Raw genomic sequence first — 27543 nt, forward strand, 5'->3', positions numbered from 1 at the left:
CACAGAGACGCAGACAAGTAGGCAAGCAGAAAACAGGAACTCCAAAAGCCCTTCGTCTGCATAGTAAACAATCCAACCGCACAAGTGCTTCATTCAGAACTGCGACAGAACACAGGTGAAAGAGCAGCGCCACTGCAGGCCATGCTGGGAAGGATTTGTGTTCAATGAATGTTGTCAATGATAATTCCCACCCACACACTGGAGTTTACTGTGCGTCAGAAAACACTGTAATCCATTGATCTCAATGTTGATTATGCTTCACATGGACAAAGCGATGCTGCAATGTACTCTGGCACAGATGTTTGTTGACTATTGAGAAGGCAGGCGGGTCCATTTGCGCTTTCGGAAATCCAATTTATTTAATTTCCACTTGATTTCAAATTAATCTCATTCATCCCATATGCTCAAGACACATTTATATCGACAAAACGCCCCATTTTTCTCTAGTGCAGTGGTTCTCAAACTTCTTTATCCCAATCCATAACTTTGCCAGTAGGGATGGGCATTTTCCAAAAATTTTGCAATCGAATATTTGGGCTCATAAAAAAAACGAATATTCAAATATTCGTTTATTTAAATGAGGTTTAATGAGAAAGACGTTATTTTTAATTATCAAGTTTTTGTCACGATTTCTGAACAAGCTTATGATTAGCTGTTACACAGCAATGTTCTACAACAATGTTACGTTATATCGCAAGGTTTTATTTTGGTTGAAAACGTGTAAACAAAAAAAATACATTAAAAAAAGCATTCAAGATCAAGCAGAGCAAACGGAAAAATCAATCAGACTGTGCCAATTACATATACTCGAGTCGGCCTATATTAATTGTGTTTACATTGTTTCACATATAAATTCTGAGAGAAACAATAATATCCAAATGCTCGGGTGAAAGTTTGTTCCTCAGTCTGATAACAATAAGAACGCGCTGACAAAGATAACGTGTGCTAACAGTTTCTTAGTGCTTTGTGTTAAACCACTCTCCCTCGTGGAACCTTTATATATATATCTCAAGATCATCTGGCTATCAGATGCACTGTCTTCTCGGCTCAATCAGAGTACAGCTGCGCTTACCTGCAGTCGTGAATACAGTAATGGACAGCTGTCTTTCCTCAGTCGACTGTTTGGATTGCATGTGATTTCTCATTGTGGTGGTGATATTATGATAAATCAGTTTCACTAATTCATTTGATCAGAAGTAATTACATTTTGTCAGATCATTTAGTAAGATCATTTAGATCAAAGTAAATCCAAGCCACCCAGAGTGCATTTAGTTATAACTGCTTAGGATTTATCATGGATTCCCTGCATTTACGGCCAGCAAATCAACACATAGTAAAATTCGAATAGTGTTTTTATTGTTCGAATAATAATTACAGACCGAATATTCGAATGTTTGACTATTCGTGCACACCCGTATTTGCCACACTGCTTTCATAGCTACTTTTAGCTAATGAACCTAAATGAGACAACAGTTTAAGTAGCCAATCACTACAGTTTGAGAACTACTGCTCTAGTGTGTAAACGCACTCAGCAGGATGAAAGTATAGGATAATCAGAGGTCTCAGGTAGGGACTGAGAAGAACCTCTTTGGTGCAGATTACAGCTGCCAACTCCTGGCTCTAAAGGGCCACCCGGAGATCAGGTTTTGACCTCAAACACTGAATACGCTCCCTGGTTTGTCACAGTAATGAAAAGTGGCCAGCCCATGCATGGAGTCAATAAAGCTAGCCGTCGAAGGTAGCAGAACGGTTGTACATGAATGTCTGTGTTCACATATGTGCTGCAGTTGTGCATGTTGCAAAGATGCTTGTTTACCATTCTCAAGTCATTATGTGCTTTTGTGGGTAGTGCGTGTGGTTCTCCAGTGGGCATTTTTTTGTGTGTGTATTTATGGACAGGCATGGCTAAGGCCACTCATGGTGATAACGTTTGCCGTTCTTTTTCCGCTCTTTCTGCAAGTGCTCCAGTTCCGCCTCATACACCATCTCCTGCATCAGGTATTTCTCCCTGCGCATGCGATCACACAGGTCTTTGGGCATGTCTGGAATCATGTGGGCTATGAAGGTCTTAATGCCAAACACCAGGTGCTATGGAGAATATAACAGACAATCAGACAATGGGAAAATCATAAACATGAAATAATCTTAGATTGCATTGCAGTATTGAGAAGTAGCACAATTAGCCTTGTGTGAAGGAAGACCAGTGCCATCATGGTGCCATGACAATGAGCACTTCAGAATCTCAATAGTAATAGGTAATTTGGATATTTTTTGCATACTGTTTTAAGAATACTACCTATTTGGACATACTACTCATTCTAACATGAACATATTCTGGTGGTTCTTGGCCAGAATAAGTAATTTTGCCAAGAGTCAAAAAAGAGTCTGGCTCCTGCGATTAGGCTAGTGCGCTAGTGTAGCCGGTTCCTCTCGGCCCACTGCAAGCAGGGCTTGTACAGACGATAGCCGGCATGGGAGTCAGGCATGTTAACAAGTACGCTAAAAACCACTGCCTCTTGTATCAGTGGTTAGTGCAGTGGTTCTTGAGGCCAGGACAGTGAAGTTTATTACCTGCACAATTATCACATACCAGCTGTCCTCCGTTACACTCACCGTCCTAAATCTCACTCCCATCCGGGTCATGGGAGTCAGGCATGTTAACAGGTACGCTAAAAACCACTGCCTCTTGTATCAGTGGTTAGTGCAGTGGTTCTTGAGGCCAGGACAGTGAAGTTTATTACCTGCACAATTATCACATACCAGCTGGCCTCCATTACACTCACCGTCCTAAATCTCACTCCCATCCGGGTCATGGCACCACTGTAAACTGTTCCTCCCAGGTCACTCCAAGTGGGGTCTGAACCAGTGATGGAAGTCAGGCACATTAACAAGGACTCTAACACCGTGTGACACCGGATGTGACAGCTGTCGTGTTGTGCCGCAAAGCACCACAACAGCTAAAGGATGTCTACACTGGAAGCGACAAAGTGTCTCGGACTTTTGACGCACTGCACCGTACTGCATCCTGTTTAGACAGCATCACTGATTATAAATGGCTCTATTGACTTTTGTCAAATTATCTTGTCCAGCTCGCGTCTGATGTAAAGCCTGAAGCCTCTAATGTCAGCACTAGTTCACCTCCTCAGGCCAGGGAAGTGAGGTTTACCTGCATAGCCATCTTGTACCAGCTGGCCTCCATTATACTAGAACAGGGGTGTCCAAACTCGGCCCTGGAGGGTCGGTTTCCTGCAGAGGTTAGCTTATGCCTGGAAGTTTCTAGCATGCCTAGTAAGACCTTGATTAGCTGGTTCAGGTGTGTTTAATTAGGATTGGAGCTAAACTCTGCAGGATAGTGGCACTCCAGGTCCGAGTTTGGACACCCCTGCACTAGAACCTTGTAACATTTATCAAAGGGCAGGTTTACTTTAATTTAACTACTTAAAACTATGAATAGCTTGTAGCTTTAAAGCTAAAGTTTCCAAGTAGCTTCCCCAAGCCAACATTTCAAGGTGAGGCCAATGTAGGCACGATATGAGCTTGAGGTATGGGCTCAACATGGGTTTGTCCATAGGTTCCTTGTCGGCCCTGTCTGAATAAGCCCCACTTTATGCCTTAAATAAGTTCAATCCCTGGAGTTCAATGGATTTCCATGGGTACCTTGTCAGTCTTTTCTGAATTAGCCCCAGTAAGGCCTTACTCAGATAGGTCTGCCATGAAACCCATTTAGAGCTTAAGCCCATTTTGTGTTTACATGGGCTCCCATGAAATGTTGCCTGAGATTGTTGATGGTTTTACTCAAATAAGATTATAAAATATAAAAACGTGAAGCACTGACCTCAAAGACTATGATAAAGGCTAATCTGGCAGCCAAAACATGCCAGAACTGCAGGGTGAACTCATAGGGTTCAGGACTCCATGGAGGCGCTCTGTAATCCCGATACCTGTAGAGGGATATAAGACAAATTTACCTTGAGAGAAAAACAAAAAACAACTGAATAGCATATAACAATATGAATGTTGCAGTACCTGCAGTATCGAGTATGATAACTCCCATTTTTTAATTCACCCATATCAAAAACAGACAAGCTGTTGTTCAAGTATCCTCTTAGACATCTGTGTAAAGACACACAAAATGCAAATACACAGCATTAGTAAAACTGAATTTGGGATTTTGAATGCAACCAATTATCTTTTGTAATGAAGTTACATGAATTTGCATGATGTCTAAATACAATGAGTACAATTTGACTTCATGCTGATAATGTCCATAAAAATGTGTAATTTGCAGAATATTCTGTCATTGTAGTTCCACCTCTTTTTACTGTGGAAATAATCGACATTATAAAATAGAAAGCCTATCTTTTCCTTACAATGATAATGCACTGTGGTTTAGTTGCAATTAACTGAAAATAATAATACGGGTTGGTATTTGAATTCACATTTCCATGTTTTTTTTGTTTTTTTCTCTGGTCTTATCTAGCTTAGGCCCCCGCAAGCTCATAAAGCTGAATAACTGAATTTATGAATTTCAAAATAATTTCCCAGAAATGCACTGACATGGTGAAGCTGAATCTTTGCAACCACCCATCACCACCAGAGTGGCTAACCAAAGAAATCTTCTCAGCTTTACAATGCACACACCACTGGTGTGTTCAACCTAGTAAGTGCTGCTTGTAATTGCTGCTTTCTTACTTCTCATGCCGGTAACCCTTGTCCACACAGGGCCCATATTTAAAAGCATAGACAAAGCGAGGGATGTAATCTGAAGTGATGGCAATGACAAAGGCATTTGTTATGACAGCCACAACTCCAATTCCCTCCAGGACACCATGCCAGATTCCTAATTATAAAAAAAATAATAATAATTACTGATCTATCAAACCAAAATATACTGAAATTTACAAGGACAGATTATACATAAATCTATAAAAAAAATCTGCAACATTAAAGAACATTAAGCATTGACATATCTTGTATATTGTGAATATTCATGCTAACATTCTATATTTACAACAAGCTGTAAATGTAATTACAACAAATGACTGTTGTGTTTCTTGCATTTAGATAGGAATAAGCTGACACCAGGCTAATTGAGGGGAAAAGGACCAACCAATATCAGTAGCGCGGGCAGGCATCGGTCTTCTCCACTGCGTGACAAACTTGTAGGCATCTAATCGGATCTCGATGATGTTATTGAGCAGAGCAAGCAGAGGAGCCAGAGGAAACGCCGCCACAAAGATTGTAGTGAAACCAAACTGCAGAACTGTACAGAAAGCATATCAAACTTGCAGGCCATGTAGATCAGTCTAACAATTACTTATTTAGAGCAGAAAACACTGACACAAATGCTTGCCCAATGCATTTCAAGCATGCTGCCCTGTTGAACATGCTTACTGTAACGTGTGTTTGTGTTAATGTGGTGGTAACAAAGCAGTTATCAGCAACCTTCAGTTACATTAAATCAGATGTGTTATTTCTAAGGTAGCTGTTGTCTAACTTAAACTATGTAACTTGCTTCTTCTTCACCATGACAGAAAATTACACACTTCAACAGATCTCACAATAAGAGCAGAACTCACCCATCTCCAGGTACTCGTCCACCAGGCCGTGTGCGTTCATGGGCTGCAGGTTCCAGTCTCTATCCCACTGCGGCAGCTGTTCTTTACTGTTATTCTGCTCTCCTGCTCGTTTCATCTTACGCCGGGACCACCAGTTCTGCAGCAGCCTGATAGAGGAACAGAAAAAAAATGACTTAAAAATTGTATTTGATAAGTTATAAAGAGTGATGGTTATGTCTGTATCTAAATAATCAAGCAACAGAGCAGTACATGTGCTTAACTATGTTAGTCAACACTATTTCTTTAAAGCACAACAAAAGATTATTAAAAAGCAATGATTTAAAATGTACTTTAAAGTAACACTTTATATTAAGTGGCCTTAACTACTATGTACTTACATTTAAATTAATAATCTGATAAAAGGCCCAATTGTGTACATACATGTTTTTACATTGTACTTATATTTGAAAATACAGTCCTGTAATTACATCTGTAATTAATTTCTGTAGTTACATCTGTAATTATACTGTTGACCTTACCTCCACCTCTTAAACCTACCCATAGCACCAAACCTGCCCCTAACCTTACCTATATCCCACCTCAATAGCAGCGAAAGTGTTTTGTAATTCAACATGAACACAATAGGAACACTGTACCTAGCAAGTCATTATTTTATTATAAAGTATACAGTATTTAAAGACAACTAATATAAAGTGGGACCAATTTATTTATAGTTATATTATATTTATTATATATTTATTTATAATTGCTGATTGAAGATTGTTCAAAAAATCTTCTGTGTTCCATGAAATAGACAGAATATGGTGAAATAAGTGTAAGTTCATAATAAGTTTTCATTTTTTCTGTGAACAGTGGCAGAGAGAACAGTAATGATAATCTAAACTAATGTCCCTCATCATGGTTTGCTGATGGTCTGTTAAGTACACTCTGTTGTCGAGGCTCTTTCTGATGAGGCATACATTTCTCTCTGAACTGCAGGGTTGGCAAAATCAGCCAGCCGTGAACGCAGTGGACTGGAACTGAGGACAAACACATCCTGTTTTGGCTAATAATTGAGTAGCACAGACCTCTATGTTCATACACTCAATAACAAAGTCAGATCTTATGAAATAATGTATATATTTAACAACATTAAAATGTACTACAAAGAAAGATGACAAAGAGAAATCTGTATGACTGCTGTTTAGGTTTAGGTGTTAAGAAAGAACCAATAAAATCAAACAAAATGCAATTTACCCCATCCTGGAGGAAAAAGGGGTGTATCAAGAGTTGATTGGCCAAGTAAGACTCCAATTACGAGCAGTTTGACACAATAAGTATCTTTCAAAATCTACGTGAAATATGCCACCTGTATTGTGAATATACACACTATACGATACATGTGTGATTATAACATGATAGGTGAGAGGCTGAATAGAATTCCATTGGTTAAATCGGCAATAAAACATTTAGGTTGTTAGCAAGGTGTTTTATAGCCTCAGCCTCCAACAGACCATTCATCAATTATTTAATGCATACTGCACACCAGATTCCAATTTGCAGTTGCAATTTGTTTTAATTTGCTGGTGTTTGTTTAATTTGTGGGAGAGAACAGTCATTATTGCACACATTATACCAGTTCCAATTTTTTGAAGGGCTCTTAAAATGAATCATTTTCTCTTTGTCTGCTTGTCATCTTTGACATTACAGCTCAGGATAGCTTGTGAAAGTCTTGGTTAGCTAGCTGAGAATGCCCAGTTATTTTTCACATTAATATTGTTGTAGTCCAGAGATGTCCTGCCTCTCTGACGCCACTGTGTGTCTGCTGATACTCACGGGTAGCCCAGCTCCATGAAGTTATTCCAGATCTGTTTCAACACCATAATCACTCCCATCTGTAGGCACAAGTCGATCAGACAACCACTGGGATGACACTAAGAGAGAGAGAGAGAGAGAGAAAAAGCATAAATATTTTGGTTGCCCTTGTGAAATAGAAGTGCACTTTAGCACACTTTAAAAAGAGTACTTATTATAAAAAAAATGTAAAAGAATGAACTTAAGTGCAAACTGAATGTAATGTTTTCTGACACTTAACTGCATGTTAATTGCAATTAAATTAAAATGTATTATGCAGTTTTGTATAGTCGTGTTAATAAATGTAGTGTTTTATTTTTTTATTTGACACTAAAATAGGACTTAAATTCACCTCTATATTATGGTGATGGTAATGGTGAAGTTGCAATTTAGTTCATTTAAAATATAGGGCCCTATCATACAATACACAGGACTCATTACGGCCTCATCTCACCCACCTCCTCCATCCTCCACCGGTTAAACAGCTTATTATAGTCACCCGGCCTGCCAGCAAACCTGCGGAATACACACACATCACAACAACACACGTGAAATTAGCTTTGAAATTCAATTAGCCATGCTATTGTGGGGGAGGCGTTTGCGTCAGCGCCATAGAGTTCCTGTATGAGTTGATGGCAAACAGATCTCAAGTGGTATAATCTGGGCAAATGAAAGCAGCAACAGCAAGTAAACCAAGCACTGAATAATTCATCAACTAGGTCAAGAGTTGCTTACCTTCCTAAAAAGAAAGCTATGTAGAAGGTCGAGCTGTTGAGATTGACGAACTGGAAGAGGAACATCTTGAGGGCAAAGCTGTTTTCCCATTCTGACTCTGTCCGTGGGTGTTCTAGGTCACAAGTGAACATGTTAAAATCATTAGGGAAATCACTGCATGTTACAGGCGTGAGGAAAGTTTCTCACAGCGTGAAGACTGCAAGAATTTCACCCTCAATCAATAGTGACCTTGACGAAATCAATACTTACCCAGGTTTGTAAGTAGGTAGGCCACTTTCTCATAGACCTGGTGGGTAAAAGGAATTTGACTCAGTACCATTATAGACTAGGCTGAAAATATGAAATGAAAAACCTTTTGCAAGAGATTTACAGACTATGCCATTAATAAGGATTTTAATACATGGTTTATACTAATCTACAGTATGTTAGTACCCAAAAATTTGGGATCAGTACATTTATTTATTTATTTTTTAAGAAATTAATCATTTCATTCAATAAGTATGCATGCATAATGTAAATGTATAGTGTATAATTTATAATGTGTAGTGTAGTGTAATGTAAATAAATGTACAATGTTACAAATTATTTCTATTTTAAAACAAGCTGCCCTTTTGAACTTTCTGTTTATCAAAGCATCCTAAAAAATGTATCACAGGTTCCATAAAAATATGAAGCATCACAATAGTTTTCAGCATTGATAATAATCAGAAATGTTTCTTGAGCAGCAAATCAGCATATTAGAATGATTTCTGAAGGGTCATGTGACACTGAAGACTGGAGTAATGATGCTGAAAATTCAGCACTGCATCACAGGAATAACAATATATTACAATAGAAAACTGTTAAATTATAATAACATTTTTGAGCAGACTTGGTGAGCGTCTTCTTTCAAAAAAAAAAAAAAAAGACCAACCCCACACTTTTGAAAGTTAATTTAAGTCGCTATATTTACATATATTAAGTTGCAATGTTATTAGAGAAAGTAGCATTTCCATCCCTGTCTTCAGGAAAATAAAATTGTCACACTGGTGCCACATAGAAATGGAAATTAAGTTGTAACTGCTCGGGAAGTCACTCTTTTATTGAATTGAATTAATGGCTTGCTGTTTTAAGGATGCAGACAAAACACTGTAATAACATTTATGTTTGCTAGCAACCGTCTTACATTTTATGTCTGGGAGCGTCAGTATGTAATAGTAGTCAATAATTTCGATGATTTCATTTTGAAGCTCTGGCATTTCAGAATAACATCTGAGATGCTATGAAATGAGAAATGTAAAAAAAAAAAATTATAATAAATGCAAATGTCACATTCCTTTTTTTGCATAGCCATGGAACCACTTGGATTAACAAAATATAACTATGCTGAAAAAATGGGAATGTATTTTATTTAAAATCTGTATTATTATTATTATTATTATTATTATTACTGACAGTATCATCAAATATTCCTAATTTCTCTCAGGAGAGAGAGAAAATATCAGTTTACATTTTCACAATGAGTTTTATTTTGCATTAAAGTATTTATTTTACTTTGTACTAATGTTTTTATTGCTTCAAAGTGTATTTTGCTTTCATTTAAGTTCTTGTGGCAAAGCCTTCCAAAAACTTGTTTCTCTTTTTGTGTGAAACGTCAGTGTAAAAAGTTTTGTGTAAAAGTTTTCCTTGTTGTGTCTCTCTCTGGTGTGAAGAGGCCTTTGGGACTAGAGAAAAGACACTAACCACATTCAGAGACATGATGATCATGAAGTTGATGCAGACTCCAGTGCCTGAGGTGGCGAACTGCCAGTTCTTCTTCACAAACTCCCACTGAAAGGAAGCAAACTTCTCCATGGCAATGAGCCGGAACACCACCACGGCAAACACGGCTGTCAGGACCAGAGAGATCTGGAAGAAAGATGACGAGAGGTGAACAGGGTGGAATGTTTGAAATGGATGGATATATATTGGAATCTTGCAGAAGTTTCCTTTTACAAAGTTAGATATAGTTTTGATATGCATTGCCTTTTAATTCAGGGCCACCAGAGGGAGACAGTTATTTATGGTAGTGCAGCTGTGTGAGCTAACTTTAATCAACTAAAAATCCAATAATAATCAAAAAAAGTTCATTTTAATTTCAAATGTTCTTTGGAGCTACAAACAGGGTTCAGAACTGAAAATAATGGAATGCTGGAACTGATGGATGATTTTCATGACATTCAGTTGTGACGCTTGCATTCTTTTGCCTGTGTGGATGAAACACTGGCATACAATATGAATCATACCATGTACAAATGCATCTTATAAGGTGTCAGCTGTGCACAAAAATCTACAATCCTACCTTTTCATGGTATGCACACAGATGTGGTGTCCATGATTTGGCTTTTGTGTAATTACAGTGTAATTACACAAATGAATATCAAGTAATATTAGTTATTTCATAACAGGCTACTGAGAGCATTACATTCAATAAGTACTGTTTTCTAAATATTTTCCATTCCTTCATCCGCAAAATTACTAAAATAATTGGGTAATGCTTAGTTTTACAGTACCCTTGTTACACGTTACATGTACTGTATTTACTATAGTAATAACATTAAATTATGAACAATAACAAGCAACTAAACAAAAACTAAGCGTTACCCTAACACTAATGTTAATTAGCTATTTCTACAAGGACTTCTTAAAATAAACCAGTGTTTGTGAAATTGTCAAGAAACAAAAATAAATCTAATTGGAAATGAAACCAGAATTGTTGAATTCCATACAATTCTTGTCCCAATTTGCATGACGGGTAGTGATAATTCTGATCTGCTTGTTCTATCTTCAGGGATATTTTGAACACAGAATCCTACCATGAAAAAGATTCCCGAAACAGACACCATGAGTCGGCTGAGTTTGTCTGTGAAGGGCTGGAAGGGCTCTGGTTTCCCTGAGATGGGGTTTACTCTCTCCTTCCGGGAGTATTTGGTTTCAAACTGGGGCCGTAGCTCCTCCTTTTTTAAAAAACAAAACAAAACAACAACAACATCATATTACTCATGAAACAATTGGTTGAAGATATTTTTACAGATCTCATGAATGATTCTCATCATACACAGATGTTCAACATCATCATCTGTTTTGGTTGGACATGATGTCAATCCAGAGGCTGTTTACATGTGCTGAATGAGTTAACATGAGAAACTTCAATGCCTCAACATGAGATATATTTATTAATACATTCCACAATATGACAGTTGAATATAGAAGAGACTGTATACAGCAGCAGTTCTCAAACTTTTTTTAGGCCAATTATTACGTCTGATCAAGTCACACCATCCAAGTATCACCTAATCAGCACCACACTGTCAATGTAAGAACATAGGCTACATATTAGAAACACAAAAATATAATAGGACTGGCTCACTTAAAAATTAAAATTCTGTCATTATTTACTCTGCCTATTGTCTTTCCAAACCCAAATATCATCCTTTCATTCATAGAGCACAAAAGAAGATATTTTCAAGACTGTTCATGCTCCGCTTTTCCATACAATGGGAGCATATAGTGATCTGGCACTGCTAAGCTCTAAAATAGAAAAAAAGCACTATAAATGTAACATAAATATAGTTCATGCAAGTAGTGTGCTACATTCCAAGCCTTCTGAAGTCATTTGATAGGTTTATGTAAGGAACAGACCAAAAGTTATTACTCGCTTAAAAAAAAAGAAAAAAGCCTTTTAGTTTTTTGTTCTTGTAGCTCTTCAATTTAACCATTAAGTAGTTACCCACGATAAGTAGTTAAATAAAGACAGAACTTTCATTTTTGGGTGAACTGATTAGAAATAAAATATTTGGGGAAATAAATAAAAAATCTATTTAAATAAATTTGTGTGGCATAAATATGCTGTTGTTCTGGTGCTAGTTTCCATTCCATTTCCACCACAGAAAAAATTCTGGTTCCACACTGGCCCTAAAATCTTGCTGGTCTGGAACCAGGAACAAATGACCAAATAAAACTTTAGATAAAGTTTTTCTAACAACAAAAGTTTAGCTGTACTACTGTGTTAACGTCTACACTAAGCACTAAGAATGATGATGTATTTTTGTAGGGCAACCTGGAAGTTAGCATCACCCTGGTTCCCTCAACAAAAAACACAAACCTTATTTCAGGCATTAACCAAAATCCCATTCAATAAAACCATTGACTTCAGAAAAAATGCCTTGTTTACAGGTTTTGGTCTACAAAAATACATCATGCCTGCAGCACTTAGTGGAAAAGAGGTTTGTGTAACACTATTGGGTCATGAACCACAGTTTGAGAACCACTGTTATACAGACATTAGCAACAGCAGAAATCTACAGGGCAACGAATGCAAACTGCAGACCTACAGCAAGTATGAGCCACATCTGATCGCTTTGATCTCTGGGTTATTTTGAGGTGTTCCCTCAAACGCATTTCACACAAAATATGCACAGTACATCAGTTCACCATCACTCTGCACATGCTGATGATATGCGGTTCACAAGAGCTGTTCACACTGAGATTTTATCACGGGAAGTTGTCAAGTGAATGTGAATGAGTGTACATTACTACGACTGGACGCCAAAATGTTATTGGTGTGCTGTGCAACTGGCCTTAGCTAGAAAATATAATTACAAATGAGATTCCTGTTTTGACAACAAATAATACATCATACGAATAAAATGAACGATTATTAACTAAACACTCTTAGAATGCCGATTCACCACATGTAGGCAAAGAAAAATACATTTTTGTTCACAGAGAAAGCATCGGCTCATTGGAAATACATGCCTTTACCCTGAATTTTTGCAAAACAGCAAAAACGTACAATTACATAAAATTCACTGCAGTTTCCAGCTGAAATGAACACTAGTGGCAGTAAAACACCAACAGCTTTTATTCCTTTTCATTCAAATTCTGATTACAGGGACAGATTATTGATTAATAAAGACTTATTTTCATATGGTTCCTTGCACAATATAATGTTATAACCTCATAACACTTTTACCGTAGTGAATGATTTGTAAACTAATACATTTTGATGTCTGCATCACATAACCAGCTCCATATGTATAGCTTTTCTGACATAGTAAACTTGCTTGATAGCTCACCTGGTGCAGCAGGAGCAGGTTAGGGTTAGCTTACAGTTTAATATAGGTGGTCCTTTTTTTTAATCAAATACGATAGAGGATTAACATTTTAGCGGCACTTACGATACATACAACAACCAATGTAATCAAATGATCCCAGATTCACGTTCATCTTTTGGATCAAACTGAATGCGCTTTAAGTGCCACTCACTGGACATTTCACTTTGAATGTCTCGCAAATCTTTCAAGAAGGAATGTAATAACATTTTATAAAAAAGTTTTTCCAATGAGCCTGGGTTGCAGCAAAATTAATGTCTCTTACGTCTTGCTGACATTTGACTAAAATCTCTACAGGAGATGGACACGCATAAAACTTAAACTTTTCTCAACCCAAGAACGGCACGCAACAACAGATGCTTTGTCAAAGCTAATCGCTGTCAGTGTGAACACCCTTGAGTCATATTCACATTAGGAGCAAGGCATGCACAACACAACATGATACGGTAGGAGGCACACTCACAGAACACACCATGACACAGGATTTACACTATAGGAAATACAACAGACAGCACATAGATTGGCCACACACCAGTTACAGTTGTTCATGAACTTAATGGTCATTTTAACAGGTTTCAAAAAATTATGATATTTCTAAAGGAACATAAAGCAACAAACAGGAAGGCAGGCTCACCTCCTCTTCCTCCCAGTCAATTAAATCCCAGTCGTAGGTTAGCTCCGCCCTTCTCCTCTTCCAGAACTCAAGGAATACCGTGGCTGTGACAGGACAGGAGGAAGTGGTAAGATGTGAACACAATATGAACAAGAGCTTTCAGATACAGTATGGTTCTATTCAAAGTTACTTGAGGTGACTAAGAAAGGTCATCTTAGGCCCAAACATACATATGTACATACAGGAAAACAAGCACTTTAACTATGCAAACTCAATTTCAGGCATTGTTAAGAACGCAAATCTCCTTGCTGAAAGGAACAGTGTTGTGAGCATTTGCATAATCTTCTTCTATTGTGAGGTTTTTTTTTTTTTTAGGTCAATTACTGTCTATAACAACTGCTGAGGAAGTTTGTTGAATTTCAACACATTTATAGCCCATCTAATCCCATTTGTGACCAAAGGTTTGAAGGGTATAAAAGATGTTGTTGATGATTTTTTACAGTGTGTGAATAGTCACAGGACCAGAGCCGTTTCGTATTTGCCTCTCTGAAAGGTGATGTCTGTGCCAAGTTCAAAAAAGCAATATGAAAAACCTGTTATAATATAGATACAACTCTCACATTTGGTTCTTATGACATTTAAAGCAATGGTTCTCAACCAGGGGTTCCAGGGCCCACTACGGGGCTGTGGCAAACTTCAAGGGGGCACCTAATAAGTACTAAAATTATTAAAATGATTTAAATGTAGTTACATTAACAATCTTAATTAAAATGCATAAAAATAAAATACAGATGTACAAACTGCATAAAAATGCATAATAAATAAAATGCAGAAGTACAAATTTAAACTACAAATTTTGTCTTTGTCTGTATTGACCTTTTTTAGGTTTATCATTTGATTTTTTAATTTCTCCACTCCACAAGTGTTGCTTTTTTGCTGTTTATCAAATACTTTTGTCTTTTCCACAAACATTGCTGGTTTTGTGAAGTTGCACCAAAATAACCCCACAGGACTGGTTATAATAGCAATAATATAGAACGCATGATCATCACAGATCATCAACATTTTACACCAGCTTCGAATTCACAGGGTTTTGGATTAGAACTATCCATTTTATAATGTTTCATATCTCACTGGTAGACATTCAGATTCAATCTAGCTTGCAGAATGTAATCAGCTAGCTTATTCAGAAGCATGAATTTTTCACAGTATCACAGGAACTGATTTAGGCACTAAAAAGGAATACTAAATAAATCAAAGAAAAAATAAGATTGTCACAGGTTGCCAGGGGAAAGGAGCTCGAAGGAGTACAAAGGAGGCAGATAGTCAAACGAACAGAGTCTTTAATAAATCTTCATGGGAACGTAGGAGAAAACCTCTTTACATGACGGAGACAGGACAAAGAAACTGAGGAAAGGCAGGGCTATAAATACTAAATCAAACGATGGACTGATAGGATGATTAACGAACACAGGTGGAAACTAATGAACTAATCAAGCAACACAGGAAAACTAGGTCAAGGCAGGGAGAACAGAAACACAGAACATAAACGTGACATATCGCCCCCAGGCGCGTCCCACGCCGTAACAGTTCCAACGGGGATGGGGGCGGGCACCCTAGAGGCTGGTGCAGGGCAGGAACAGGGTGGAGACAAGGAAGGCCTCCAGGGCGGATCAGGGAGTTCGGGGCGCCATGGCGAAGCAGGCAGACTAGGAGGCCATGGCAGAGCAGACAGTTCAGGAGGCCATGGTGGAGCAGGCAGACTAGGAAGCCATGGCGGAGCAGGCAGCTCGGGAGGCCATGGCAGAGCAGACAGTTCAGGTTGCCATGGCGGAGCAGGGGACTTAGGAGGCCATGGCGGATCCTCCGTGACCTTAGCCAGCTCGGCCACCACGGCCACGGGCATATGCCCCCTCCCAAAAAATTTTCTTGGGGAAAATTAGGAATTCTGGGGGGCGCTCTGGAGGAGCGGGCACTTGAGGGCACTCTGGAGGAGCGGGGCTGGCTAGCACAGGGGGCTCAGGAGATGAAGGAGGGCTGGACGGGACCAGCGGAGGCGAAGGAGACTCAGGAGACGAAGGAGAGTTTTCTGGAGCGGGCTCAGGCGAGAGGATAGGAGCCGAGAACGCTGGGGGTAGCGCCATGTCCAGGAGCGCTGAGAGGCACGCTGGAGTGGACTCTAGAGGGAGTGCTGGTGCCTCTTTTTCTGGGCTGAGGACTGGAATGGATCTTGGATGGGCTCGGGAAAGCAGGGGTGGAACAGAGGGAGCGGGCTCATTGGAGTGGTATGTGGAGGGTGCTGGTTTATGGTGAACTGGAGGGCCAACATGCCTCCTATAACAATCGTCTGGAGACAAGAATCGGAATAAATTATCATCATCCAGTCCCATCCGGAAGCACGCATTAAGGATATGATCACTCCAGCTCACCAGATGGAAGACACTCAGGAACTCCTCCACATATCGCTCCAAAGGCCTTCCATCCTGCTGGATGTTTAGTAAAAAATCCTCAGCTCAGTCCATTGCCAGGGGAAAGGAGCTCGAAGGAGTACAAAGGAGGCAGATAGTCAAATGAACAGAGTCTTTAATAAATTTTCATGGGAACGTAAGAGAAAACAACCTCTTTACACGACGGAGACAGGACAAAGAAACTGAGGAAAGGCAGGGCTATAAATACTAAATCAAACGATGGACTAATAGGATGAATAACAAACACAGGTGGAAACTAATGAACTAATCAAGCAACACAGGAAAGCTAGGTCAATGCAGGGAGAACAGAAACACAGAACATAAACGTGACAAAGATGAGCTCTGTGAGGTTTTCATGTTAAATTTAACTATTTAAAAAAAAAAAAAACATCTGGGCTCTCTGAGTTCACATGTCCCTCGTTTCTACCAAAGGACTGTATGACCCACTTTTGTTGAAAGCAAAAGAGCTGGAAGGGAAGAAACAGAGTGAGAGACCAAAAGGAGAGTTGTTTACTTTTTAAAGCCCAGTCTTCTTGCTGAAAGCTGTCTTCACATTGGAGCTCTCAGGATTTAGACTTGCAGATCCACTTGGGACTCTCTGTCAGGAACAGTACAGTCCCCATCACAGTGTTCTATTATTACACTAATATGACTTTTGTCAACACTCCCCAAAGTAGTGGACTTTTTGAAGGAAAGCATCAAATACAATTTTCAGTTGCCACCCATCCCTCAAAAATACACGATTACCCTAAATATAAAGATGAACTGAGGTGTCCTGTATTTTCCATGCACATTGTTTAATAAACAAGGTCTTTGCAGTGGGGAAAAAATAATATAACATGTAATTAAACCGAATCAATTTCACAAGAAGAAATCAACTGTCATCCATCAGCCAAAAAATCCGGTTAGCTTTCTGCCTTGAACTGTTTCTGAGCATATCTGGATTGCCTTCATCATTTTCATTATTTACACAACTTCCTGTGTTTTTATTTTTACCTGGCAACTGTGAAAATTCTGTACCCTTCCGTAACAAGTGCAGTGCTTTATGTGGAGGTCAAAGCAGCGCATGGTTATGTTAAGAGTTGTGTTGAGGTCCTGACCTCAAAGTCATGATGTCTTTGCTCTCTCAGTCATGTCTTTCTACTTCTCTATTTGTTTTACTCTAGATGGCCATTTCTACAGCTAATCTTTTGATCATCTACTGTCTTACAGAATAAAAAAAAACAAACAAGCCATATAGCATACAAACAGCCATTAGTCATATAACTTTCTGAATCAATTTTGTAGCTCATCTACAAACATTCAAGAGCTTCCAGCTGTACATCTGAGTAAAGGACCTCAAAGAGGCATTAATGCATTAGTACTTCTCATAATTACTGTACACTGAACTTCTGCATAAGGGGTTCCCTATCTATTTATATTTTTATTTAAAATGCATTTCATATATTGAATATGATATCACAATAATGACTGGCTTGTTACCTGTTGTATTGATTATTTAGAAAAAACTATTTAACTTCAGTGTAGCATTTTACATTCTCTCACTTCCAGCTCTTCCAGAGAAATGTATAAGTTCCCTTTCGAATGGAACTTGCTGCATCATTGTTTTGATGCTATGGGAATGTTTCACGAGAGCCAGTGTCTGAAGCACATGTGCACATGGCAATTCCTGATTGGTTGAGCGTGATGACGTAGTGATGTGGTGTACTACATCACCGAAACCATAATTAAAACTGGATTTCAGTGAGGGATTGTCCCCTGAGACAGTGAAAGAACTAACAAGAGCCACAGATCGGCAGCGTTCAGAGAACAAAAAATTATCCCTCTGCCAGATTTCTGGCAATGTGGTAGCTTCTGCCAAATATCTCTCAGTGGGTATTGAATACCATAAGAAAAGGCCACAGCAGGGGTGTCCAATCCTGCTCCTGGTGGGCCACTGTCCTGCAAAGTTTAGCTCCAACCCCAATTAAACACCTGAACCAGATAATCAAGGTCTTATTAGGCATACTAGAAACTTCCAGGCAGGTGTGTTGAGGCAAGTTAGAGCTAAACTCTGCAGGACACCGGCCCTCCAAGACCGAGTTGTCTTCTGTCCACCTCGGTTCAACAACATATTAACAACAGTAGTATGCCAAGAATCAGTCTTTTTCAACCAGGAACTGCAGTCTCTCCTGGAAAAAGGAGCCATAGAGCATGTACCTCTCCCAAAGAAAGATTCAGGGTTGTACAGTCTGAACTTTATTTTATCCAAAAAGGATGGAGTGCTGTGTCCAGTTTTAGATCTGAGGGGCCTGAACCGTATTCTTCGGACATACTGTACAGGTTCAAGATACTGACCCTCCAGCTTAGATCTTCTGTCTTAAGTGCAGGGGATGATCCACCACCCCAAGCTGGAAATTTGGAAACCTTAGGTCTGGCCCCTGAGGGGTACCAGCTCCTAGATTCTGGTCTCCCAACCAAGGATGTTGAGACAATTCTGAGCACCAGAGTCCACCAGAAGGTCATATGTCCTGAAATGGAGACTCTATTTATCATGGTGCGAGCAGCTCCAGCTGAACCCAGTCAGCTGCCCTATTGGTTCAGTGCTGGAGTTCCTTTAGGACTGCCTGTCAATGGATTTGACCCCTGCTATGCTAAAGGTCCTTGTGGCCGCAATTTCAGCTTTGTGTGTTGCATCTTCCAAGACCCTTGCCAGGGATGCATCCTTACAAGATGTTCTGCGGCAGGATGGACCTCTCTGCACATATTCATCAGGTTTTATATTCTGGACTCGGATTCAACCCCAGGGTCTCTTGAGGGTTGATTGGGGTTTAGCCTGTGCTCAACAACTGTCTGTGCTATTCACAGCCTTGTGGGGCAGGCACTACTCTGTGATGTGGTGCCGTTGGCATTGAAGTTCCCATAACATCAAAACAATGACATGGCAATTACAGTTAAAAGTTAAAAGTGCCAATGAGGTATTTTAGCATGCATCTGCATGAAAAGAAAGAGGCTGTCGAGTGATACAAGAAAAATGAAAATAGCACTGTTCCCACAGACAATTAAAAATATAAAGTTTAGACTTCAGAATGTAAAAATAAGCATTGTAGTGAGTGACCAATTAGAATCAATTATTCCAAAGAGCCATAGAAAGATAACTTGGGATTTGCTTCTGCAGATCAATAAGGTTGACACTCCCAATAGTCTGCAGTAAGGACATATATTTAATTGGTATTTAAGGTTAGCTTTTATTTGTACACATTTTGTTCCATTCTAAGCTTCTAGAAAGCTGTTGGCGGATTTCCGATGTGTTAATGGGTGGTCATCGTTGTAAAGCTTTTGCCTGAACTATAATTTGTTTCTGAGATGCCTGAGAGGACCAGGCATTTATTCTGGTTTCTCTTGACAACAGAACTTCATCCTAACTAAAGCCATCTTTTTGAGCAGTTCATGAATTTCATGAATTAACTTTAAAAGCAATTTAACTATTTGTTTATAGCTTTTGTTCACTATTTACAATCATTTTTGATCAATTAAGGGGTTTAATTAGTTGCCAGGGTAGCACAGTTTATTGCAGCTACCCTAACTGATAGTGTTAATATCATATGTGTCATGCATTGTTTTTATAGCTATTTTTCCAGCAGTTAAAAATATGGCTGTGACTAATATGTTGCTTTGTTTAGATCCCACACACATCACCTAGAGTTCTGCACCTGAATGTATCATACAGTTCAATAATAAGCATGACCACAAAGGGGATTAGTGTAAACTTGTACAGTTAGTTTTTCCTTTCAGGTCAACTGTTGTTATGGTGGAGCAACATTGTTGAAGATAATTGTTCTGAGCTAGTTAAACTGCCAACATATTTTTAACTAGCTATTGTACTTGAATAATAAAAATTTGGTTAAACAGCACATTTGAAGGTAAACATCTACAGCCCTGTAAATCTCTCAGAGAACTTATCTACTAGCCCATAGATTCTCCTGCTCACATTACTTTCCTCTAAATTCACTCCTGGGAAGTGTTTCTTTGGCTTCGGCCAGTCAATCACACTTTATAATGTGCCTACAATTATCAAGCACTAACTCACCTGTGATCGCTTCTAGCCATCCTTCAACACTTATCTATTTATCCCTCCTCGTGTTCAGAGGAAAAAATTGAAGTTCAAACACTTTTGAAGTATTTACATGTTTAGGCTGTAAGTGAGGTCTACTGTGACCTGATTGGATCATTTGTTGTAATGTAGGACAAAGCAGTGATTGATTACAGCTGCTTCTCTTGGGCTTTTGAGTGAATCCTATTATAGCAGACCACAGACTGCTATAGATTCTTCGTCCGTTGAAGGAAGCCTCTTTTATAATTACTTAATTTGTACTTTAAACCAAATGCTGACCTGTCTGTCTTTCTGCTGGTGAATGAGCACTGATTAAATCGAAAAGATTCAAACTCACCCCATATTGCCATGAAGATAGCAAAGAAGACTGTGCCTCCATTGTCAAAAAGATGGGTCACCTGGTGGGCAAAAAAGAGGCAATGTATTTAAGAATGTATAATTAGGAAATTAGTCAAATCTGATTTTTAAATCGGTCTTATGACAATTTGTAACCATTTTACAAGTTTTACATTTTCTCATTCACACAATGAGCCACATGAGGTCATGGGATGAGGTTATGAATTTCAGCAAAAAAAGAAAAAAACCTACCCAGCCTCATATGTGCCTCTAATTAAGTTTCTGCAAAACTCAAAAAATGTATTCAGTTGAAAGAAACACTAGAGCCAATAAAACTCAGACAACTTTTATGCTTTTTCACACAAATTATGATTCACATGGCCGGAGCTTTTAATTTTAACTTGCACAATATTATGTTATGACCTCAAAACAATTTTAACATGCTGCAAGAAAACTGGTACTTTTGAACATTAGTGTTACATATAGAGCTTCATATGTATGGGTTTTCTAACACAGTAGGTTGGGTAGCTCACGCGATACGGCGATGCACTTGTGAGGTGAAGCGCTCCGGAACAAATCCTGTGAAACTATTACCAACGTAATAAAAACATGGCCACAGTCACGTGTTGAACACGCGTTTTAGCTCCACTCACTGGACATTTCACTTTGAAACTGCTGTGAAATGTGCAATAAGGTACGTAATATCAGTGTTGCAGAAATGTCTCCACATGCACATATTTCCAATGATCCTGTGTTGAAAAAAAATCAGGACTTAAGGCTCCAATTATCTTCAAGCATAATTCAAGAACAAACTGGTATGGCTTCATTTTAAACAAAATCAGACCAAAACGCAGTTTATTTGGAGTTTGTTTCACAAGTTCGAAACAGCTTACCAAAGCAAACCTTACTGAACATTTTCAAACTACCAGTGGTCCATGGCGATTACGTGATAGGAAGGTATGCTATGTGGCTCCGCCTTCTTCGACATGAATCTCTACTCCATTTAATTTCTTCTTTTCAGTCAGTACATTGTATAAAGTGCTATATAAATAAATGTTACGCTAATTTTTGCTGTGTGCTTATTTTGTCATTGAGAGGAAAGTGTGGAGCACATATTTACATATTAACCTAAATGTGCTCCCAGCAGTGTGAGCTGCATCAGGATGTTCTCTTATAGTATACATTGCTTTCTACCCCTAAACTTATTTTTACCCCTAAGTGAAGAATGAAAAAGACGTTTGCTGTGAGTACATCCTTAGGAGGTATTCATTCTGATATCAATTTGCAGCAATGAAGCGGCCAATATATGCAATTTAATGAGAATTGCCATTTTGTGGTAACAAGAGCAAAAGAAAGCACTGGCACTGAAAGACCACCTACTCACATAATCCTTGAGCCAAAAGACAACCTTTGCCAGCTACATAATTTGGAAAAGCCCAACCAGATGCACTCACAAGACTTCATATGATGTATAGTATGCCTGACAACAACATGCAATTACACAGTGACATAGTACTGTAAGTGAGTAAGTGATGTATGTAGGTACAAAATCAGAGACCTCAGGATGAGACCCCAAGGTTCGGTGCTAGGAGTTTGCAATGGAGTTTCACACGTTCTCTTGATAAAATTATTTGGCAAAAAGGGTAATCAGATGGTGTGCTTTCCATGAATGGATGCTTGGTCTTGAACTGAGATTAAGCTTTGTAAGGACTACATCGAACTATAGGGTTAAAAATGTGGGCCTAAAGGTGGAGATGGGGAGGAGGTGGGTTGCTGAAGAAATGTCATGGGAGAGAAGTAAACTTAGCTGCTGCTTATATACCCTTGAAACATGATTGACAGGATAAGGTTAATAAGCTCCTTTCGAACTTGCATTATGAACTTCCTTAAGAAGCAGGAAGTGAGACAGAAGAAAAAGTTGGTGGTCACCAAAACTCCAGTAGTAGGATGCAGAGAAAATGATTGGCGTGTGTCAAATGACTCTCAATTGTGATATACATTTAGAGTAGAAAAGACTGATCTGTTGCTCTGACATCCCATTGGGAGCTTTGTTTATTGAGGAGGTGGAGATTTTGGAAGAGGAAATTCGAGCTGTAAGTTGTGAGGAGCATCTGAGGGCTTGGTAGGAGGTTTTATGTACAGCTCATATAATTGTTTATTTAACCTGCGTGGAAAGAGTATATTGACATTTAATCCTTTTGGATATGGGAGGAGTGGCAGGACTTGAATGGACTTTTTTTTTTCAGCAGAACTCCTGTTGAGTGAATTTTGAAGCGAGTTTGAAGAACCGTAACCGATGTTTTTGAAAGCAGAGGAGTAGCAGGCAGGTATTAAATCCCTTCTAAGCGGAGGAATCAACGGTGGGTTGTAAAAATAATCCTCAGAGGTGACGATTTTGCAACCATGTGACAAAATCGTGTCACTGGTGTGGGTGGGACCAGTGGGAAAGAATTGCTGAAAGGTGTAAGGACAGTAGCTGATAACATTTCCATTGTTACCGCTGGCCCGTGTCCAGGCTCACGACAGTGGTGTGTTGCCAAAAAATAACTGTGAATACATTGTCTTCTGAGTTATGAAAGAGCAATCTTCAAGCAATAAAACTCTTCTGGGCAGGAACCAATTATTATGTGTATTTTATTCAAATATTAGCCTCTCTCAGGAATGTCACCACCATGTTCCCACGACACAAAAAACATCTTTTAGTCCTTAGTACTGGCTGCACAGCTTGGGGAATCTGTGTTTGATTTGCATGTTGAGAATCCAGGACCAAACTCTAATTTAAAACATATGAATATCATTGACTTCAGACAAAACATGCTTTCCTAATGAGTCTACAATAAAAAAAAGACATTCTGAAAAACAAGGCTGTTCTATAAACCATGTCTTTACACTGAAACATCGAATAGAAACATCTTTTCAGCAAAACAAATTGTATTTGCCTTAAATTGTCTACAGGACTAAAATCTTTATTTATCGACACACACCCAAGATGTATTGTTTGTCTTGGTTTTCTTGAGTTTTCATGTTCCCACAGAACAGCATCGTGAACTAATTACAAGGACAAGTAAATTGAATCGACGACACTATCGGGAACATTACATCACATCACAAGGGCCATTTGAGTGACTGGCTTATATTACACCAAAACATAAAAAATCTGTCAGTTTTACTGAACATCTAAAATTTTCTAAGGGGTCTTATGTGGTTTATGCCAGTAGTAGGTGGATGTACAGTACCTTTGCATAGACACAACTATCACTCAGCGTCCAAGAGCTGCAGTTGCCTTCACACATGGGGCACATGATAGTGGTGTTGGCCTCACAGATCTCTTTACTGTAACACAACAATCGTGAATCGGTGCTTTATTTTAAATAAGCTGTAGGGGAGGAATGAATACTAGTGAATGAAAATGGCATCATTACGGGTAAAGTTTACAGGATTCTCTTTTTTGACATATGGACTACTGGGACCTGGTCCAGGCACACTGGGGTTTATTCTGAATTAACTGAGCATACCTGCTGGGACTGACCTTACTTGGCTGGAGTCCATGGTGAAAAGCCCATATAGGAAGACGAAGAGGCCAACTAGAGCAGCAGGGATCAGCATACCTGTATACCAGCCCAACCAGGCAAAATACAGCCCAATCTTCTCCCCAAAGTACCGCCTATGAAACAGTAAGAAATAACACTCATTAGGAATCAGTTCATTTTACAGCATTTATCAATGTTGATCAATGTTGATTTATATATAAAAATACTACTGTTCAATTTTACTTCATAATGAACTGACTTATGTTAACATATACATATAAATATATATATATACATGTAAATATATATACATGTCAACCCTATTGGCAAAGGGCATGTCAGGAACCGCACTCCAGTGGTTTGAGTCTTATCTCTCAGAAATGTCCTTCAAGGTACCTTGGAGAGGTGAGGTGTCCAAGTCACAACATCTAACTACTAGGGTGCCTCAGGGCTCAGTTCTTAGACCACTTCTCTTCTCTGTCTACATGGCATCACTAGGTTCTGTCATTCAGAAAAGCAAGATACATTTTTAATGAGCCGAAAAGAATGGACATCACACCTCTGTTCATCAATTTGCACTTGCTACCAGTAGCTGCTCGCATAAAATTCAAGGCATTCATGTTTGCCTACAAAACCACCACTGGCTCTGCACCCCTTTACTAAAAAAAAAAAAACTTGCCCCTTTTAGACTTGCACTCTATTTACAAACTGCTTGTTTTAAAAAAAAACAAATGAACAGCCTCTCTAATCTTTTTGTATTCTATCTATTTGTTTTCTTTTTATTTGTTTTCTTTTTATTTATTATACAATTAACAAAAGCAAAAAGGCCTCTAACACTAGCTTGCTCTGTTTTTGTTAAATGTGAGCCAAAATCATCACAATTAAAAGAACCAAAGACTTAAACTACTTCAGTCTATGTGCATTGAATTTATTTAATACACGAGTTTCACAATTTGAGTCGAATTACTGAAATAAATGAACTTTTCCATGACATTCTAATTTATTGAGATGCACCTGTATTGTAGAGTAACAGGAGGAAAGACTCAAGGTGACTAAAAACAGGGCCATTCATTCACTTAAAATATACCAGGTCAGGACGGTTATATAATTCTGAAAATAGAAGGTGACCTTACTCTCAAACCGACGAGCCGCTCCAGCAGAGAGATGCTGTGGCTGCAGATCACCATCGCAGTTATTTTTCTGTCTCCACTTTAAAAGCGGAGTGATCTAATTCAGCTTCAATATACGTTTGTTATGAGGCTGAGACCGCATTTTCTCTTGCTCTATTTGACTACAGCAGTGATTTACACTAGAAAGCTGCGGTCAGCCACGCCAATACAGTCCTGCAGATATAAATGAGTTAGTGAGATTAAAGCTGTTCTCACACTGCAAATATTTCCTTTTAGGATTTGACTGACATTCCTACTGTAGCTGCCAAGAGCTTTTCAGAAAGACTTTTGAGAAAGAAAAACAAACAGACTGGAAAACAGACTTAATATTTGTTTTAGAAATCAATAAAAATCAGATCCATTTGTTTAGACAGCATAGCAAAGCATTGTAAATATCTGGATCCTCTACATTAGTGCTTCATATGGGTGCTCTATATGTACCCTGTATAGATACCCTGTTGATTTAACACATTAATTCGGTACAATTAATTGTGGAAAAAATAACGTATTAAAATTAATGCATTTAATGCACCCGCCCGACCCAGACCTGTACGTCATCTAACATTGCATGAACATGATGCAGGACGACGACTGACTGTGTTATGGACTGACTGCGTCATTAGAATGCAGTTATATGCAAAAAAAAAAGGCCCTGCATGGGTTTTTGTCTTATATTTATATCATATGATATAGTTTAGCAATATCACATGAGCCATAATGGTGTTTTTCCCCGAATATGATTGCAAATGTGAAAACGATTATTTATTTATTTATTTTTACAATACTTAAAAAAAAAAAAAAAACATTTTAGACACAATATTGTCAATACTGTCTGTTTTGCTCAGTTTCACAAACAAAAATATTTCCAAACAAAGCCACTGCAATGTGTGCCTTTCAGATCAACACACAGCTGTGTTTTGTTACTTGCTTTGTTTCTGAATGATTCAGCCATTTGAACAAATGGGTTGAATGAAAAACTGAATGACTCCTTCATTAAAACAGTGACTTGCTGCCACCTATTGGTGGTATTAGTTTCATATTTAGAGTATAATTTCTTTGTTTCTTTGTTTCTTTGTTTGTTTGTTTCTTTCTTTCTTTTTTTAAATTGAATGTTTCAATATTCATTTAAAAAAACATTAATACACATTTATTATATATTTTTATGCAATATTGAATCTAAATATTTCTTTCTAAATCTACTTTTTGTAATGTCTATTCAATGCTTTTCTCATGTAACACAATATTGTCTTAATTTGACTCAGCCAAAACTGCTAAATTGGTATTAATTTGTGATAAAATTAGATTAATTAATTAGATTAAAGACACACACACACACACACACATATATATATATATATATATATAATCACACACAAATGTACAGTATGTATTAGACAGCATAGTAAATATTCAAATATTGGTATATATTATATATAAATATATAAAAAGATATATGAATAGATGTGTCCAGATTTTTTTGTGTGTGTATGTGTGTATCTTACCGTATGAGGTCTAGAGGCTGGTATTTGTACCAGATCCCCCAGCGCGCCCATCTTTCGTACAGAAGGTGTCTGTGGTTTTGAGCTCCATGGGTTTTAACTGGATGTCTGCTTTTATAACTTCCCTGGAAATACAATAACAAAGTTTTCCATATATCTACGAACACTTCAACAGTAACGAAATAGAGGTAAAAAAAACAAACAAAAAAAAACTGTCTTGTGACTGGCAATAAATTTCACTTATTTTACCTCATGTGGAGGAAATGCTGCCTCATATGTGCTGTTGCCAAGCAACCGATTAATACCTACAAAATAGATGGAAACAGAATGCATGAATTTAGTCTTTTTTTGTAATCTTTTTATTATTATTGTTATTATTATTAATATATTTATTTATTATTTTCAATCTTGGCATCTCTTTGGCATCTCAGTGCCCAGAATGGCAATGACAGTTCTATTGTCTGACTGTCTGATGATTCTACATTCCCAGAAAAAATTTAACGATTTGATGATTAATCTAGAAACACACACACACACACACACACACACACACACA

The 27543-nt window shown here is 38.3% G+C and overlaps 1 protein-coding gene across 1 annotated transcript in view; it reads right to left on the reverse strand.

The window, feature by feature from the left end:
* Window positions 1-1245: 1245 nt before the first annotated feature.
* The window catches only part of ano3 (anoctamin 3), a 70226-nt gene continuing 43928 nt past the window's right edge, over window positions 1246-27543 (reverse strand). Inside the window, exons 9-26 of the mRNA XM_016496050.1 lie at window positions 27237-27292; window positions 26991-27112; window positions 24319-24453; window positions 24026-24122; window positions 20791-20851; window positions 13914-13996; window positions 10982-11122; window positions 9870-10034; window positions 8397-8433; window positions 8148-8259; window positions 7871-7928; window positions 7395-7492; window positions 5580-5725; window positions 5111-5263; window positions 4693-4840; window positions 4027-4113; window positions 3836-3941; window positions 1246-2088 (exon numbers count right to left, since the gene is read on the reverse strand). Coding sequence (XP_016351536.1) covers window positions 1906-2088; window positions 3836-3941; window positions 4027-4113; window positions 4693-4840; window positions 5111-5263; window positions 5580-5725; window positions 7395-7492; window positions 7871-7928; window positions 8148-8259; window positions 8397-8433; window positions 9870-10034; window positions 10982-11122; window positions 13914-13996; window positions 20791-20851; window positions 24026-24122; window positions 24319-24453; window positions 26991-27112; window positions 27237-27292 — 1988 coding nt within the window. The 3' untranslated portion in view covers window positions 1246-1905. The remainder of the gene's footprint in view (window positions 2089-3835; window positions 3942-4026; window positions 4114-4692; window positions 4841-5110; window positions 5264-5579; window positions 5726-7394; window positions 7493-7870; window positions 7929-8147; window positions 8260-8396; window positions 8434-9869; window positions 10035-10981; window positions 11123-13913; window positions 13997-20790; window positions 20852-24025; window positions 24123-24318; window positions 24454-26990; window positions 27113-27236; window positions 27293-27543) is intronic.

Source organism: Sinocyclocheilus anshuiensis, unplaced genomic scaffold (assembly GCF_001515605.1).
Source record: "Sinocyclocheilus anshuiensis isolate Anshui unplaced genomic scaffold, SAMN03320099.WGS_v1.1 scaffold626, whole genome shotgun sequence".
NCBI lineage: Eukaryota > Metazoa > Chordata > Actinopteri > Cypriniformes > Cyprinidae > Sinocyclocheilus > Sinocyclocheilus anshuiensis.